The sequence below is a fragment of the Strix aluco genome, chromosome 2, assembly GCF_031877795.1.
Source record: "Strix aluco isolate bStrAlu1 chromosome 2, bStrAlu1.hap1, whole genome shotgun sequence".
In the NCBI taxonomy this organism is placed as follows: domain Eukaryota; kingdom Metazoa; phylum Chordata; class Aves; order Strigiformes; family Strigidae; genus Strix; species Strix aluco.
In genome coordinates, this window is record NC_133932.1 from 65,640,827 (window position 1) to 65,654,155 (window position 13,329).

Here is a 13,329-nt window from a genome sequence, read left to right on the forward strand (position 1 = left end):
TTTTACCTGGTACTGTATTTCTCTAGTAACCATTCCAAAGCCATAACAGCTTGGCTACACAAATCTGGCAACATCTAGGAGAGTACCTTTTAAGACAAGTTCTCAAGGAAGTAGGAGACTAAGACAGTGTGAAGGTTAGTGTGTGTGTGTGTGTGTTGTAGTAAGTTCTAGCTACCTTCTCTCATCTTCTTCTGCACCTGCCTCTCAGAGAAGCAAGGAAAGAATTACCAGAACATTCATATTCCTGCATGTATATGCCAAAACCCATGTTCTGTCTGCGGCCAAGAGCAATGTTTATGGGGAAGTTAGGGCTGCACAGGAATGCAGGGATAGCTTCTCAGATGTTTTCTTCCAGTGGTGGAGAAAGCCATATTGCTGTGAGTCTTCCTGAACAGGAGTTGATGACTGTTGTTAGTGCTTCCATGATGTGTCTGCATTCTTTAAGATCAAAGAGTAGTCATCAAGTAATCTTTGAGTTGCTCAGCCCTATACTCCCAGCACTTTATATACATATGTGTACATCAGTATGGAATTTATTTCAGCACAAGTGTGTGTTCCTGTGATGCTGGACTGCCTTTACTCTGAGGACTAAGGGCTGCTCACCTCTTGAAGACTGTTTTAGTCTGTCGCCACTGTCCTGGGGAGAACGTCACATCCCACTTCTTGCTGCTTGGATGTGATCCAGAAAGAGCCTTCCTGGGAATTAGATTTAGTGTATTACTAAGCTGATGGACTTTCAGCGTAGCAAGAAAACATAACTAATCTTGAAGAGCAGTGGGTCTCCTAGCAGCTCTGTCAGAAAGAGAATGCATGGCTTTAAAGTGTTCATTAGCCTGTCTCTTATGATTTTGCAAGTATGATAAATAGGAAATTTGTTTACTGAAGAATTCCTCTGAAAAATATTAATCTTCCCTGAACAGTCTAGGAAAACCTTAAGATGAGATTTTTTTTTTTAAAGACGTAGAAGAGACCATTTGTTTTGATTGTTACTTCTTAAATGTGCATGCCTGATCAGTAACACACAGAATCCATATTTGAATTTGGAGTATTTTGGCTTTCTGTTTAAAAGTGTAGTGTGTTCATTCCTTTATGAAGTGCACACAGCTTTAAAGAATGTCACTTCATCTGAATGTTTGTGAATGATGTCAAGTGTAAGTGTCCTGATAATATAGTTTCTCCCCCCACCCCAAACTCATGCTGCTTGCACAGATGCTAAACACAAGTCAGCAGCTTTGAACATAAACCACTTTCAATATAAAAAAGTTGAAAAATTGTCTTGACTAGCACTTGACTGGAACCCGCTCTGTCCTCACTTTACTATAGAAGTCTTTAGGGTTTTTTTGTTGTGCTCTCCCCCACAAGTGTGAATTTAATAGAGAATTTTTACTTCAGATTTTTTTTTTTGACAGAGAGCAAACCTGTCCACATTGAAGTCAAAGAACAAAATGAAGTGGATGAGGAAGAGGAGGAAGAAGAAGATGAGGAGGAAGAGGAAGAAGAGAGTGAAGATTCTGAAGATAGTGAGGGGAGTGATGATGAGGATGAAAAGACTTCAGATGAGAGAGAGGCAGACTCCCAAGCTATTGGAAAACAATCTATGGAAAAAAAGCCCAGCAAGGAGATTAGCTCTGATTCTGAGTATGACTCTGATGATGACCGCACTAAGGAAGAGCGAGCTTACGACAAAGCTAAACGGAGAATTGAGGTATTAAGATACAGCTTTATTTGAACAACCGGACTCTTGTGTTGTATAAGCAACACCTTAATCTTCAGTTCATTGAAAAGCCTTTTAACTGTATTTGTTGAAATGATGGCTGTGTCATGACTAATATTTAGCCAGGTCCAGAAATTGGGTTAAGAAAAAATACTTCTTGCCTGAAGATAAAGTATTTGGTTTTAGACAGCTTGATCACAAAGAGCGTGCACTCCAGTCGATCCCTTCCACCTCTCTCCCTCTTGGAGAGAGAGGCTTTTATCCTTTACAGATAAATATTTCAGAGTTTTAAAAGGTGTATTTCTAAATTGTTCAACGTTTTTGTGGCTGCTAATGTCCTCGGTTTCCTTTCCCAAGATGCTGCTTCAGGATGCACCTTCCACAAAGCTACATGTTAGTGGATATAGTAACTTAGCCTGCTAGGCTGTAACCAAAACCAACCACCCAAACTCAACTGTTAGTTGTAAGTTTTTGATTTGCCAAAAGAGGAATGACAGACGTTGAACTGCCTTGAAAATTCAAGTCCCCCAATTAACTCTGTTTTATGTATGTATCGAGTCAAGAGGTGAGCTGTGATTTTTGGTTTATACTTACTAGTTTTTTTGTCTTTTATGTAGAAGCGACGAGCTGAAAACAGCAAAAATATGAACACTGAAAAGCTCAGAGCACCAGTTATCTGTGTCCTAGGGCATGTAGACACAGGCAAGACCAAAATTTTAGATAAGGTAAGACATGGATTGTGAAGGCACTGCCTGTGCATCTTGTTTATACATGTGTGGTTTGGGTTGAAAATAAAAAAATTAAAGCGTACTCAAAGAGATGACTTCAGTCTCTTACATGTAAGTATTTCTGGTCTCTTTGTCTCTAGCTCCGCCATACTCATGTACAGGACAGTGAAGCTGGTGGTATTACTCAGCAGATTGGTGCGACTAATGTTCCCCTTGAAGCTATTAACGAGCAAACTAAGATGGTGAAAAATGTAAGTTTTATAGCACTTCAAATACTGTTTTTTTAAAAAACATGAAATGTAAACTAGTTAAGGCTTCTGAGATCTGACGTGGACAGCTGTACTTTCCCCCCATCTCTAATATTGAGGTTGGTTCTTTTTTAATTCCTATTTTCTTCCCCACCACCCAAAAGGGGCGACTGTCTCATTTTTCATTTTAGTTGATATATTTGGTTTTGGTTAATGCCTTGCCACTTCTTCAGAAAAAATACATAAATACTGCTTACTCTGTTCTGGACAGTACACTTATATACACAGACTGCTTATTTGTCAATATTTTGTCTGTAAATTGAGATTTTTTTTTTGAAACTTACTGAGTATATTTTCTGTTTAAAAACTTACCTTTTTACTGTGTGTGCTGAAATTGGGCCAATTCCCGAGTGATGAATGTTATTGTGTTACAGAAATAGTAACTGTTCTGTATTGCTTGTTTTGGATACTGCATCCTATTTTGCTTGCAGCAGCAGCTGACTGAAAAACCTTGATAGTGATGGCTTTTTCCAAGATTTTACTTAATTTATTAAAAATGTAAAGTCAGTGGAGAGAAGGAAATCTTCAAAACCAGGGTGATAAATCTCACTAGCCTGAACTATTTTTTCCTCTGTAGGCTTGTCTTGTCTTACCAATTTTAGCTGAGCTTATGGCCACTTGATACCTAGGGAAATGTGCTGCATAATTTATTTTATACTGAAATGAGCTTTGACCGATTTGGTTTATGGAGGGTGCTGCCCTTTCTTAAAATATGTATCTGGATTTTTAAGCAAAGGCTGTCAGTAATGCTGCCACCTCTTAGGTTTTTTCTTTCCTTCTTGTGTAATCTTTACAAGATGGCTAATATTTTGAAATATTAGTTTGACAGAGAGAACATAAAAATTCCAGGCATGCTGATAATCGACACTCCAGGACATGAGTCTTTCAGGTAATGTTTCTCACAATATAGTACTTCCCAGAAGTGATGGCTAAAGCATCCAGATATGTTTTTAACAAAGTGCTAGATCTTTGTGTAATCCATTGTGTTTTTTCTCACTTAAAAGAACCCCAACAACCTGAAGTAGAGGAATAAATGGATTTGCTTAGTTTGCAGGTGCTTTCTGTATCTGGGTAATTGCTGGCCTTTTATATCTGATTAATTTTCTGTCTTCATACCAATTGAGCCGTGAATATCTGAAAAAGCATGTAAATAACTTTTTCTTAATAGTTAGTGTAAGAGGAAAGATGAAAGCTGAAAGCTAGCTGGAGAAGAAAACGTGAGAATTTCAGGTGGCTAAGTATTCTGCTCTGAAAAATTAAAACTTTTGTCCTAACCTCCAGTTCACACTGTCCTAGTGAAGGTAACTGAGTTCGTTAGACTGGAAATCAGCTGAGTCTTAGCAGAGATCGCATGCTGTCTAGGAACACCAGTGGCATGCAGGCAAGCCACTAAATCGACTTTTAAGTTTAAAACATGATATGTATAACTACTCACTGAGGTAGTGCTTGGGTGAAATCTCCAAACAGAAGGATTAAGACTTTGATGTGACATTCTTAAATGTAAATCTCTTGCAAGCATTGAAATGCCATGTCTTAGGGCACTTGGTAATGTTCTGATCAGTTTCTTGGCATCTTATCACTTACAGCGCTTCATCTTCTAGCCAGGTTTCGTTTGGCACCAAAGATGTCTGATAATCTTATTGTTTATGTAGTATTGTATAATAAACTGTCTTGTTCAGATTTTGCACTCCTGTATTTCACTGTAACTGTCTCAATTCTCATTCAGAAAAAAATCAGAACATATCTCAAATTGTAAAAAATACAGTAATAGGAATAGTAGTTTATTATTTTTGCTTACACATACTCTAATGGAATTTACAGTGTGATTTGAATTATTTTTCTGATATAGTTTACATTTTTGAGGAAAAAACTACCTGATCAGCTTTAGCTTTTTGTTGGTCAGTGTAAGTTTCACATTGTAATTGTTTTTATTAAAGCTCCGTTTGCTACATGACTAACTTTTTTTTTCTCTTAATGCCACAGCAATCTAAGAAATAGAGGAAGTTCACTTTGTGATATTGCTATACTTGTAGTTGACATCATGCATGGTTTGGAGCCACAGACAATTGAATCAATAAATCTGTTGAAATCAAAGAAATGCCCCTTTATAGTAGCTCTCAACAAGGTAAGATAGCTTTTTACTCCAACAGTGTGTTTTTCTAATCTAATGGTGTATTTGGCATCTGACAATTTTCTGGTTTCTTCATGAACTGGAATTGTTGTGTAAAGTCTGAAGCAGTGGTTCTTAGATCCTCTCTGCATTTTTCATGTGCTTGATGCCCTCATGGCTTTACAGCAGCTTTGCAGAACAATATCTCTGTTCTTCTCAGAGTCCTTACTGATTAAGTTTCTTTACCTTATGTAACTTCCATATATGCTTCACACTTCTGGAAGTTGTACTTCCATTGTGCTTCTTTTTCTTGCACCTACTTAAATGGATTTGTGTGCATTTTCTGATAAAACTGAAAGACGAGCTTTGTGTTGAAGAGTCTTACTTTATTTTAGCTACTGATAAGTGTTAGTTTGACTTGAAGACAAGCTGACTTTTAGGCTCATGGAACAGTCGTGTTGGGAAGTATTTTAGGCTCTGCAATGTTAGATGGTAAAGCCAGTTATTTTCAGCCTCGTTTTTAGAAATCCTCTGCATGAGAAATTATGCTGGCTGTTTGTGATGACTTATATGAATTCTAATAAGGAAATTACTCATGTCCAATGACTGTGGATGCTATTTGACATGCTAACAGGGAACTTACAGAAGGGTATTCATGTGCAGTGTTAAAATTGCAGTATACTTTAAAAAATGAAATGAGCATTAAGATTGAAGATGGTTGAAACTGGGGACGCCATTATCTCATTGTTGAAAGCATCTGCTTTTTTAAAAAAACTGTTGGATGGAGAGGTGTTACGGCTTCCAGTGAACATGAGATTAAATAGCTGAAAGTTCTTGCATTTCAGTTTATAGTTCTATTATTTGACCAGGCTATAATCCATTTTCTAAAGATGGTAGTTTTGATTTGTGCAGCAAACGTAATAGTTTCTTGGACTGAGTCTGTCCTGCTTTGAAAACTTAGGGAAGTATTTCTGAAGTATGTAGCTGTGTCTTTTGAACACCTCCCCTGTGATCCTTTCTCTAGCAATGGGAGAGGGTCCAAATTCACCACTAAATTTTGAAAAGTTCTTCGTAAAACTAGTACAGTCTCTTTTCAGGAAAAAAAAAATCCCTTCATGTTTGGGCTTTTTGTGTATGTGAAGCTATATGTGGGTCTCTTTCTTCTGAATGGTTTAACTTGAACTTGATGTAATTAATGTATATAAACTTTCCCTATGTGCACCTAGATTATTGTAGCTTAAATCTTTAAAACTTGAAGTAGTATTGCTGTCAGGAGATACTGTCTGACATTGCGTAAATACATAAACAGAGATAAATATAGCAGCCAAAGCAAATAAAAAGATTTAATTACTGGAGCAAATGGCTAGCTATGTTGACTGGTAAAGTATTTCTAACAGGTGATGTGGCATAAGCATAAAGATGCCCTTTAGTAAGCTGCATAAGTTGACATATTACTATATTTTTAAGATTGATAGGTTATATGACTGGAAAAAAAGTCCAGATACAGATGTAGCTGTCACCTTAAAGAAGCAGAAAAAGAATACAAAAGATGAGTTTGAAGAACGTGCAAAAGCCATCATAGTGGAATTTGCGAAACAGGTAGGCTGGAATATTCAAGGTTCTTTGGTTAACAAAAATGATAATAGGGTGAGTGGATGGTGTGGTTTGTGTGTATGGATTTTTGTTTTGGGGTGTTGTTTTTTCTTTTTATTTCCACAAAAGAACTTGCAATATCAAGAAAACTGTCACATCTCTTCTGACACTTTGTTTACATCTGATAAACCAAAGTTTGTGTTGCTAAATTAATCTCTTTTTCCTGCTCCATCCTTAGAGTGCTAGTTTGGAGAAAAGTAGCAGCTACTTGCTGTGGGTGGTCAGTGGAGTCATGAATAGCAGATTAAGTTTTCTGTTCTTGTTCTTTCTCTCTTTGGGAATTGCCTGGGAGAATCCCATCTGTCTCTTGTTCCCTTGGATGCTGGCAGGGCATGAATCACATCAGTTCTGGGAACTTCTGTTGGCAACATACAATGCTGTTTAGAAGCTAGATGTGGTAATTAGCTTTGTAGAGTTATTCTGTACTGCTCCTGAGTGTGGGTTGAGGCTTTGTCTTCTGTAGTGTACTGTCAGTAGCAATGTTTCTTAAAATTGGTATTTAAAAAATGCAATAGTAATTGTCTGGGGTTGAATGTTACTGTTAATACTGATGTGTATATATGTTTTTCCCTATATAACTATTAATCCTGATTCCAGGGCTTGAACGCTGCCTTGTTTTATGAAAATAAGGACCCCCGCACTTTTGTTTCTCTTGTACCTACCTCTGCTCACACAGGGGATGGCATGGGAAGTCTGATAGCTCTTCTCGTTGAGCTAACGCAAACTATGCTGACCAAGAGACTAGCTGAGTGTCAGGAGCTGAGAGCTCAAGTCATGGAGGTAATTCAGCAGCTATTCTTTGAAATTCATCTAGAAAATTCTCCCTTCCTTACCCCCTTCTCCCTGCTTAAAAAAAAAGTGTGTTTGAAGTGCTTAAATAGGGAGTAACTTTTTCCCCTTTCATTCAGGTTAAAGCACTGCCAGGCATGGGCACTACCATAGATGTTATTTTGATAAATGGGCGCCTGAAAGAAGGAGACACCATTATTGTTCCTGGCGTAGAAGGTCCTATAGTGACTCAGATTAGAGGGCTGCTGCTGCCACCTCCGATGAAGGAGCTACGAGTTAAGGTATGGAAACTGGTCAGTGTATTGACATTTGAGAGAAGATTTAGCACCAGGAAAGAAAAAAAATTGTGTTTTATAAAAACCAAGAATGTAGTAGAGTGCAGTTATATCAGCAGTATCTAAGGATGACTTGGAGGGGAAGAGAGTGCACATCCGCTGTATCGGTGTGTCTGTTACAACCGTGGCAAAGAGGTGGATCAAGGAGTTTTCCTTGCAGCAAGGATTAAGATGTGTGCTTTAATAAGGGATTCAGGCATGTGGCTACGTGTGAGAGGGAGATGCCCATCTTAAATGGAAATTGGAGTGTACTAGTACAGTGACTTCTGAGTTGAAGTATATATTATTAGTAGAAGTGTGTTTTTGATAACAAAAACCCCATACACTTATATTTGAGAAAAGTGAAACAAGCGAGTTTGTAGGAGTAGTTGGTGAGTGGCGATGACCAGGACCTCTGCAGAATCTGCAGCGTTTTACCGTTTTTAAGATTTCTTGGAGGTTTTGCTGCCTCAGACTTAAATAGACTGGGAAGAGACAGTGAATTTGAGAACCTGCCTGTATTGCCTTCCATGGAAGGAGGAGGAGAGCCACAGAAATGAAAGGCTATTAATACATTAATACATTAATATTCATAAAATACAATTCAAAGATGGTGAGAAGAGCTGCTCTGATTTTTCCTGTTTGAAAGGGAAGGAATTTGTCTGCACAGATTTTGCTTAAGGCAAAACCATACAGATAACCTCGGTGACTGTAATAGGACAGGCCTCAAAGGTTTGGTTTAGAGGTGGAAAACTAGTATCGGGGTCCTAATCTAAGGCTGTAACAATTGTGGGGTGCTTCATTTCATTGGAGAACTGTGTCCCTGCAGGCCACTGCAGTCCTTAGTGTTTAATCTAGTTCCTGCAAACTTAGATACTCTTGTAAAGTCGTACCGATGACTGCTGGGACCGGGCTTGACGTTGGTGTTCTCTCTCTGCCACGGTGATCCAGTTGTGAGACTGTTGTGGCCTCAGAGGCACTGAAGGATGCGGTGTTGACGTTGAGGTGGAATCTGAGCAGAAGCTGCTTGGCCTGCCCTGAAGAGGAAGAGAAGAGCCCCTCTTTCCACTTGTGTGTCCTGCACTCTTAGCTGTGGGGTAGGGCAGTTGCCTTGGAGAATCTTAAGTCAGGCTTCCTGCTCTGGAGCACAGCTTTACTGTAATAACTTGCTAATGTCTAGAAAGTGGCAAAAGGAAAATAGATGCTTATACTTGGGTTATGTTCTCTGCTTTGTTGGAAGCTGTTGAATGTATTCTGGTAGTGTGAGGAATGAATTGGAAGCACTTCCATTTATTTGCTTCCCTTTATTTAAAACCGAAGATAAACTGGTGTGTGACACTCCTATGAGACTGAAGTTTTTTTGTGGGACTGAATAACAATGTAACAGATCCCATGTTCCCATCAAGAAGGTCTTCAGATGAGTTTTGATGCTTTGGTGGGAGATGGAGTATAGGGTACCAGCACCATGAAGAAGAACACTGGATTTGGGAACCTTCAGCTCGGAAAGTGGATCTAGGGGAGCTGGGCTTTTGACCAGGAAATGAGGATATGTTTCAATTCAGCCTGTTCATGGGGAATTGTCATCCTTGAAATAAGACCCAAATTTTGGGGTGGAGGGCTAAAGAATAGAGGCTTGCAGGAACAAAACTGAGGAAGGAGGCTGCCTTGTGGTTTCAAGAAAAGGACGGGACATCTCCTAAACAAAAGAAATGAAGAAACAAACCAGAAAATCCTTCAAATGTTGATTTAAAGGTCTTTGGGAAATAACCTTTTCTGTGATGCCTTGAAGCCATGCCCTGAGTGGGGAGAGATCTTGGAGGTTCCCCTGGATGGGGAGGAGCATCTGGGTAATCCGGCATGGAACTATGTACGTGGGAAGGCTGGATGGGGGAGGCCTCCAGTGGGAGACCGTGACAGCTCTTGCTGCCCAGAGCGTTGGGCTGTATCTACTGAGGTTTAGTGCATTGGCTGAGCTGTCGGCATCTTCCCCTTACCCTTCCATATGGGGCTGAATTTGTGGGGTTTTCTTTTTTTAGTGAGCAGCTGCCTATCACTGCTTGGTCTTTTCTAGTATATATTCCCTTTTGGCTGCCTCCTGTGTTTTTAGCTGATTCCCCTGCCCTGCCCCTCTCGGTAGAGGGGGTGGGGGTATCTGAAGGGAGAGGAGCATGCAGACTGAAACATGCAAAGTAAAGAAAAATCACTGATGAAAGATGGGAGCTGCTGGGCTTCGCTGCTGTGCTCTCTGCTGTGCTTGCTGCTGGCAAGTTCTTCAGTTGCTCAGCACTACCTTGTGTTGCTGTGTAGCATCCATGTGCACTCTTTGCTAGTGTGTATTCTCCTTTTCAGAACCAGTATGAAAAGCACAAAGAAGTTGTTGCTGCTCAAGGTGTGAAGATTCTTGGGAAAGATTTGGAAAAAACACTGGCTGGTTTGCCATTGCTTGTAGCTTACAAAGAGGATGAAGTCCCGGTCCTCAAGGTGAGATGACTAATGTTGAAGTAAGACACTTAAGCTGAGGGTAACTGAGTTCTCTGGTGCTGAAACTCATTCAAATGTCGAGAGCTCAGTATGTGAGTAACTTGCTTTTTGTGGTTGTGTTTTAAAAACTTACAGTAACATGCTGTAGCCTTGTGCCCCCATGTGCAGCATTAGTGTGGTGGTGATTTTTAATATTTTGACCCTTAGTTTTTCCCTGATATTTTGCTGGGGTGTCTCTGCTGGTAGAGTAAGGTTTGAAAACAAGTATCATAGTGTAGTATGACTATACATTAATTACTAATTCGGTATTTTGAATAATTTATGCATATATTTCAATTATATTAGGCAGATATCTGCTAGTGGAGTTCTTCAAACTATCAGAATTGCAAAACTGATTTAAGACTTTCATAATAAATTTATTTTGTAACTTACGTTTTAAAAATGGCAGAGGAAAAAATACAGCTATCCTAAAACCAAAAATGCAGATGAGATGTTTTTGTTGTCCAAAGTTGGGAAGTTAGTTTAAATATTAAACTTGGGTGTTGATAGTTTACTTTTAGCCATGGTTTTACTTTAGCCTGCTGTCTGCTTATCTTTCCCTCTAAAGGAGGGTTGGTCTTTCAGGTCATCCAAATCTAGGCCTTGTTGCTGGGTATGTATGAACATGTATGTAAAGTGTACTAGTAGTAGATATGTGAGGGCTTGAAGTAAATGGCAACACCCAGTTGTCTGTCAGAGGGAAGGACGGAGTGGTTTTAACTTCTCTGAAAGCAGGAAAATGGCCCTGCTGCTCTTGCATCCTCTGTTTTGTACCTAGGCCTAAAGAGCATTCAGAATCCTTTTCCAGCTTGTGGTTTTAGCAGTGTCTGCTTTTATTGTTGGTCCTCAGGCAACCAAAGATACTGCCACACGTGGCGGGGTGTGTGCATGCTCAGTCTTGCCAGTAGAGACTTAGTGCTGGGCAGAGCGATGTGTAGTCTGCAGAGAAATGTTACAAACTCCCAAGATGGGCATCTGCTTTGTGTTTATATGATCACCTTCTTGCAAAATCCTCAAGTCTGGTTCAGTTTGGACTTTTCTAATGCCAGAAGCAAGCAGCAGTGTATCACAGGGCTGTGTATGGCCTGTACTGCAAGTCTGTAAGTTGGTGCCTATCAGTATGGCTCTCCCATACTTTCAGCAGCTCATGAACAAGAAGACTTTGTACCCTGAGACGTAAATAGCAATAAAACTAACACTTGCCTTTTTCTCTCTTTTTTTTTTTTTCTAAAGGATGAGCTAATACATGAACTGAAGCAAACACTGAATGCAATCAAATTAGAAGAGAAAGGTGTTTATGTCCAGGCTTCTACTTTAGGCTCTTTAGAAGCATTACTTGAATTTCTTAAAACATCAGAAGTGCCAGTAAGTACTTCTGTGCTCTATCTGATGCTGTTACTGCATTTTAGTTGGTAGCTGTTTCCTTTCAACTCAGAAAGATTAGTGACTGATTGATGTGGCTTTCCCTCTCAACAGTATTCAGGAATTAATATAGGTCCGGTCCATAAAAAAGATGTTATGAAGGCATCAGTGATGTTGGAGCATGACCCACAGTAAGTAACTTCTTTGCTTTACTGTGTTGCTAAATGCGCGGTGGTGTTTCAGGAGGGCCCCCTCCTTAGCTCTGGTTCTATGGTCTGTCTAGTAAAGCCTTTGACTTGTTTTTACTTACAGATACGCAGTCATTCTAGCATTTGATGTGAGGATTGAACGTGATGCACAGGAAATGGCTGATAGTTTAGGAGTTCGAATTTTTAGTGCTGAAATAATTTATCATTTATTTGATGCCTTCACAAAATATAGACAAGACTACAAAAAACAGAAACAAGAGGAATTCAAGTAAGTAAGAGCAATCCTATTTTGGCTGCTTCCCAAATAAGTGTCTCTTAATTGTTTTATTATAAATGAAATTGCAATTAACTTCTTGTTTCCATATTATTTAGCATGTAGTTCTAATGGGAAGGAAGGAAAGGAGGAAGAGGATAGGACAATAACTCCAGTCTAATTGTTTACATCTGGGATTAGGCTTAGTAGGGTGAGAGTTGTGAAGCAGTTATAAGATTTAGCTAAAACTGTCATGTAATATGGAGTGTTCTTATTAACACTTGCTTTGTGTACTTGGCTTCTGCTCCTATTTTGTGACAGATGGGTTAGACTTGCAGAATTAAAACAAAACTAACGGGATTTGGCTTCTGTTTCATATTTATGCAATTCCAGTGTACAGGGCTTAATTCTGACTGCAGTAACATGAATATGCAATCATTTAAGAATTTACAGGGACCCAAAATTAATTTTTGGATGCTATGTCACTGGCTGATCCTCAGTAAAGTAAGGACAGATGAAATAAATGAAAGTGTATTTTAATTTCATACTGATCCTAATTTGTGTTTATATACCTCAGCATTTAAACATATTTTATTCACTCAGCAAACAAGAATCTTGAAGTTTTGGAGTCCCTGTGATGGGTTGAGGCAATATTTCTATTCCTGTACTTTTCTGAGATTCTAATTATACTGCAAAATTACTATTCCTTTGGTATTGGTCTTAGCTGACTGCCCAAGCCAGTCAGAATGAAATCCATGTCAGCCATGCTTGATTATTGTTCCCTATAGTTCTTGAAGATCAAGTGTTGACTAGAATTAGCAAGATTGGAAAAGTGTTTTCCTGCTTGATTTATCCCCAAGTCACGCTCCTAGAATAAATGCCCAATAAGTGTGGGAGAAGATAGAACTGCTAATGTTGTGTATGCTGTTCAGTATTTATTTCAAAATGCCTTTTCTTTGTCACCTTCCAGGCGTATAGCAGTATTTCCTTGCAAGATGAAAATACTCCCTCAGTTCATTTTCAACTCTCGTGACCCAATAGTGATGGGTGTGGTGGTGGAAGCCGGCCAGGTGAAGCAGGGGACTCCCATGTGCGTACCTAGCAAAAACGTAAGTAAGCGCCTCCTCCCAGGGGACGTTTGATCTACCTGGTAGTGCCTGGGATGATGCACCAGGAAAGGCTTCCACACCATTCCCCAGCGTGCAGAGTTTTGGTAGGAGATAAGGTTCAGACTTCTAGATCAAGTCTCTCTCTGGTGATCAGCCATCTTAGTGTTCTCCGCTGGAACAGAGCTGGGGCCTGTAGCAGGTGCGGCCTCCTCGCTGCCGCCGGGCCCCACCAGCAAGCATGGCTGGGGGGTGTCTGCCCA

The 13,329-nt window shown here is 39.6% G+C and overlaps 1 protein-coding gene across 1 annotated transcript in view; it reads left to right on the forward strand.

Annotated features, from left to right (window-relative positions):
* EIF5B (eukaryotic translation initiation factor 5B) overlaps window positions 1-13,329 on the forward strand; it is a 38,522-nt gene that overhangs the window by 23,043 nt on the left and 2,150 nt on the right. Inside the window, exons 10-22 of the mRNA XM_074815065.1 lie at window positions 1,410-1,705; window positions 2,332-2,439; window positions 2,583-2,693; window positions 3,572-3,639; window positions 4,734-4,875; window positions 6,328-6,459; window positions 7,111-7,293; window positions 7,422-7,583; window positions 9,966-10,097; window positions 11,370-11,501; window positions 11,613-11,689; window positions 11,811-11,975; window positions 12,931-13,069. Of these exons, the coding sequence (XP_074671166.1) occupies window positions 1,410-1,705; window positions 2,332-2,439; window positions 2,583-2,693; window positions 3,572-3,639; window positions 4,734-4,875; window positions 6,328-6,459; window positions 7,111-7,293; window positions 7,422-7,583; window positions 9,966-10,097; window positions 11,370-11,501; window positions 11,613-11,689; window positions 11,811-11,975; window positions 12,931-13,069 (1,847 nt within the window). The remainder of the gene's footprint in view (window positions 1-1,409; window positions 1,706-2,331; window positions 2,440-2,582; window positions 2,694-3,571; window positions 3,640-4,733; window positions 4,876-6,327; window positions 6,460-7,110; window positions 7,294-7,421; window positions 7,584-9,965; window positions 10,098-11,369; window positions 11,502-11,612; window positions 11,690-11,810; window positions 11,976-12,930; window positions 13,070-13,329) is intronic.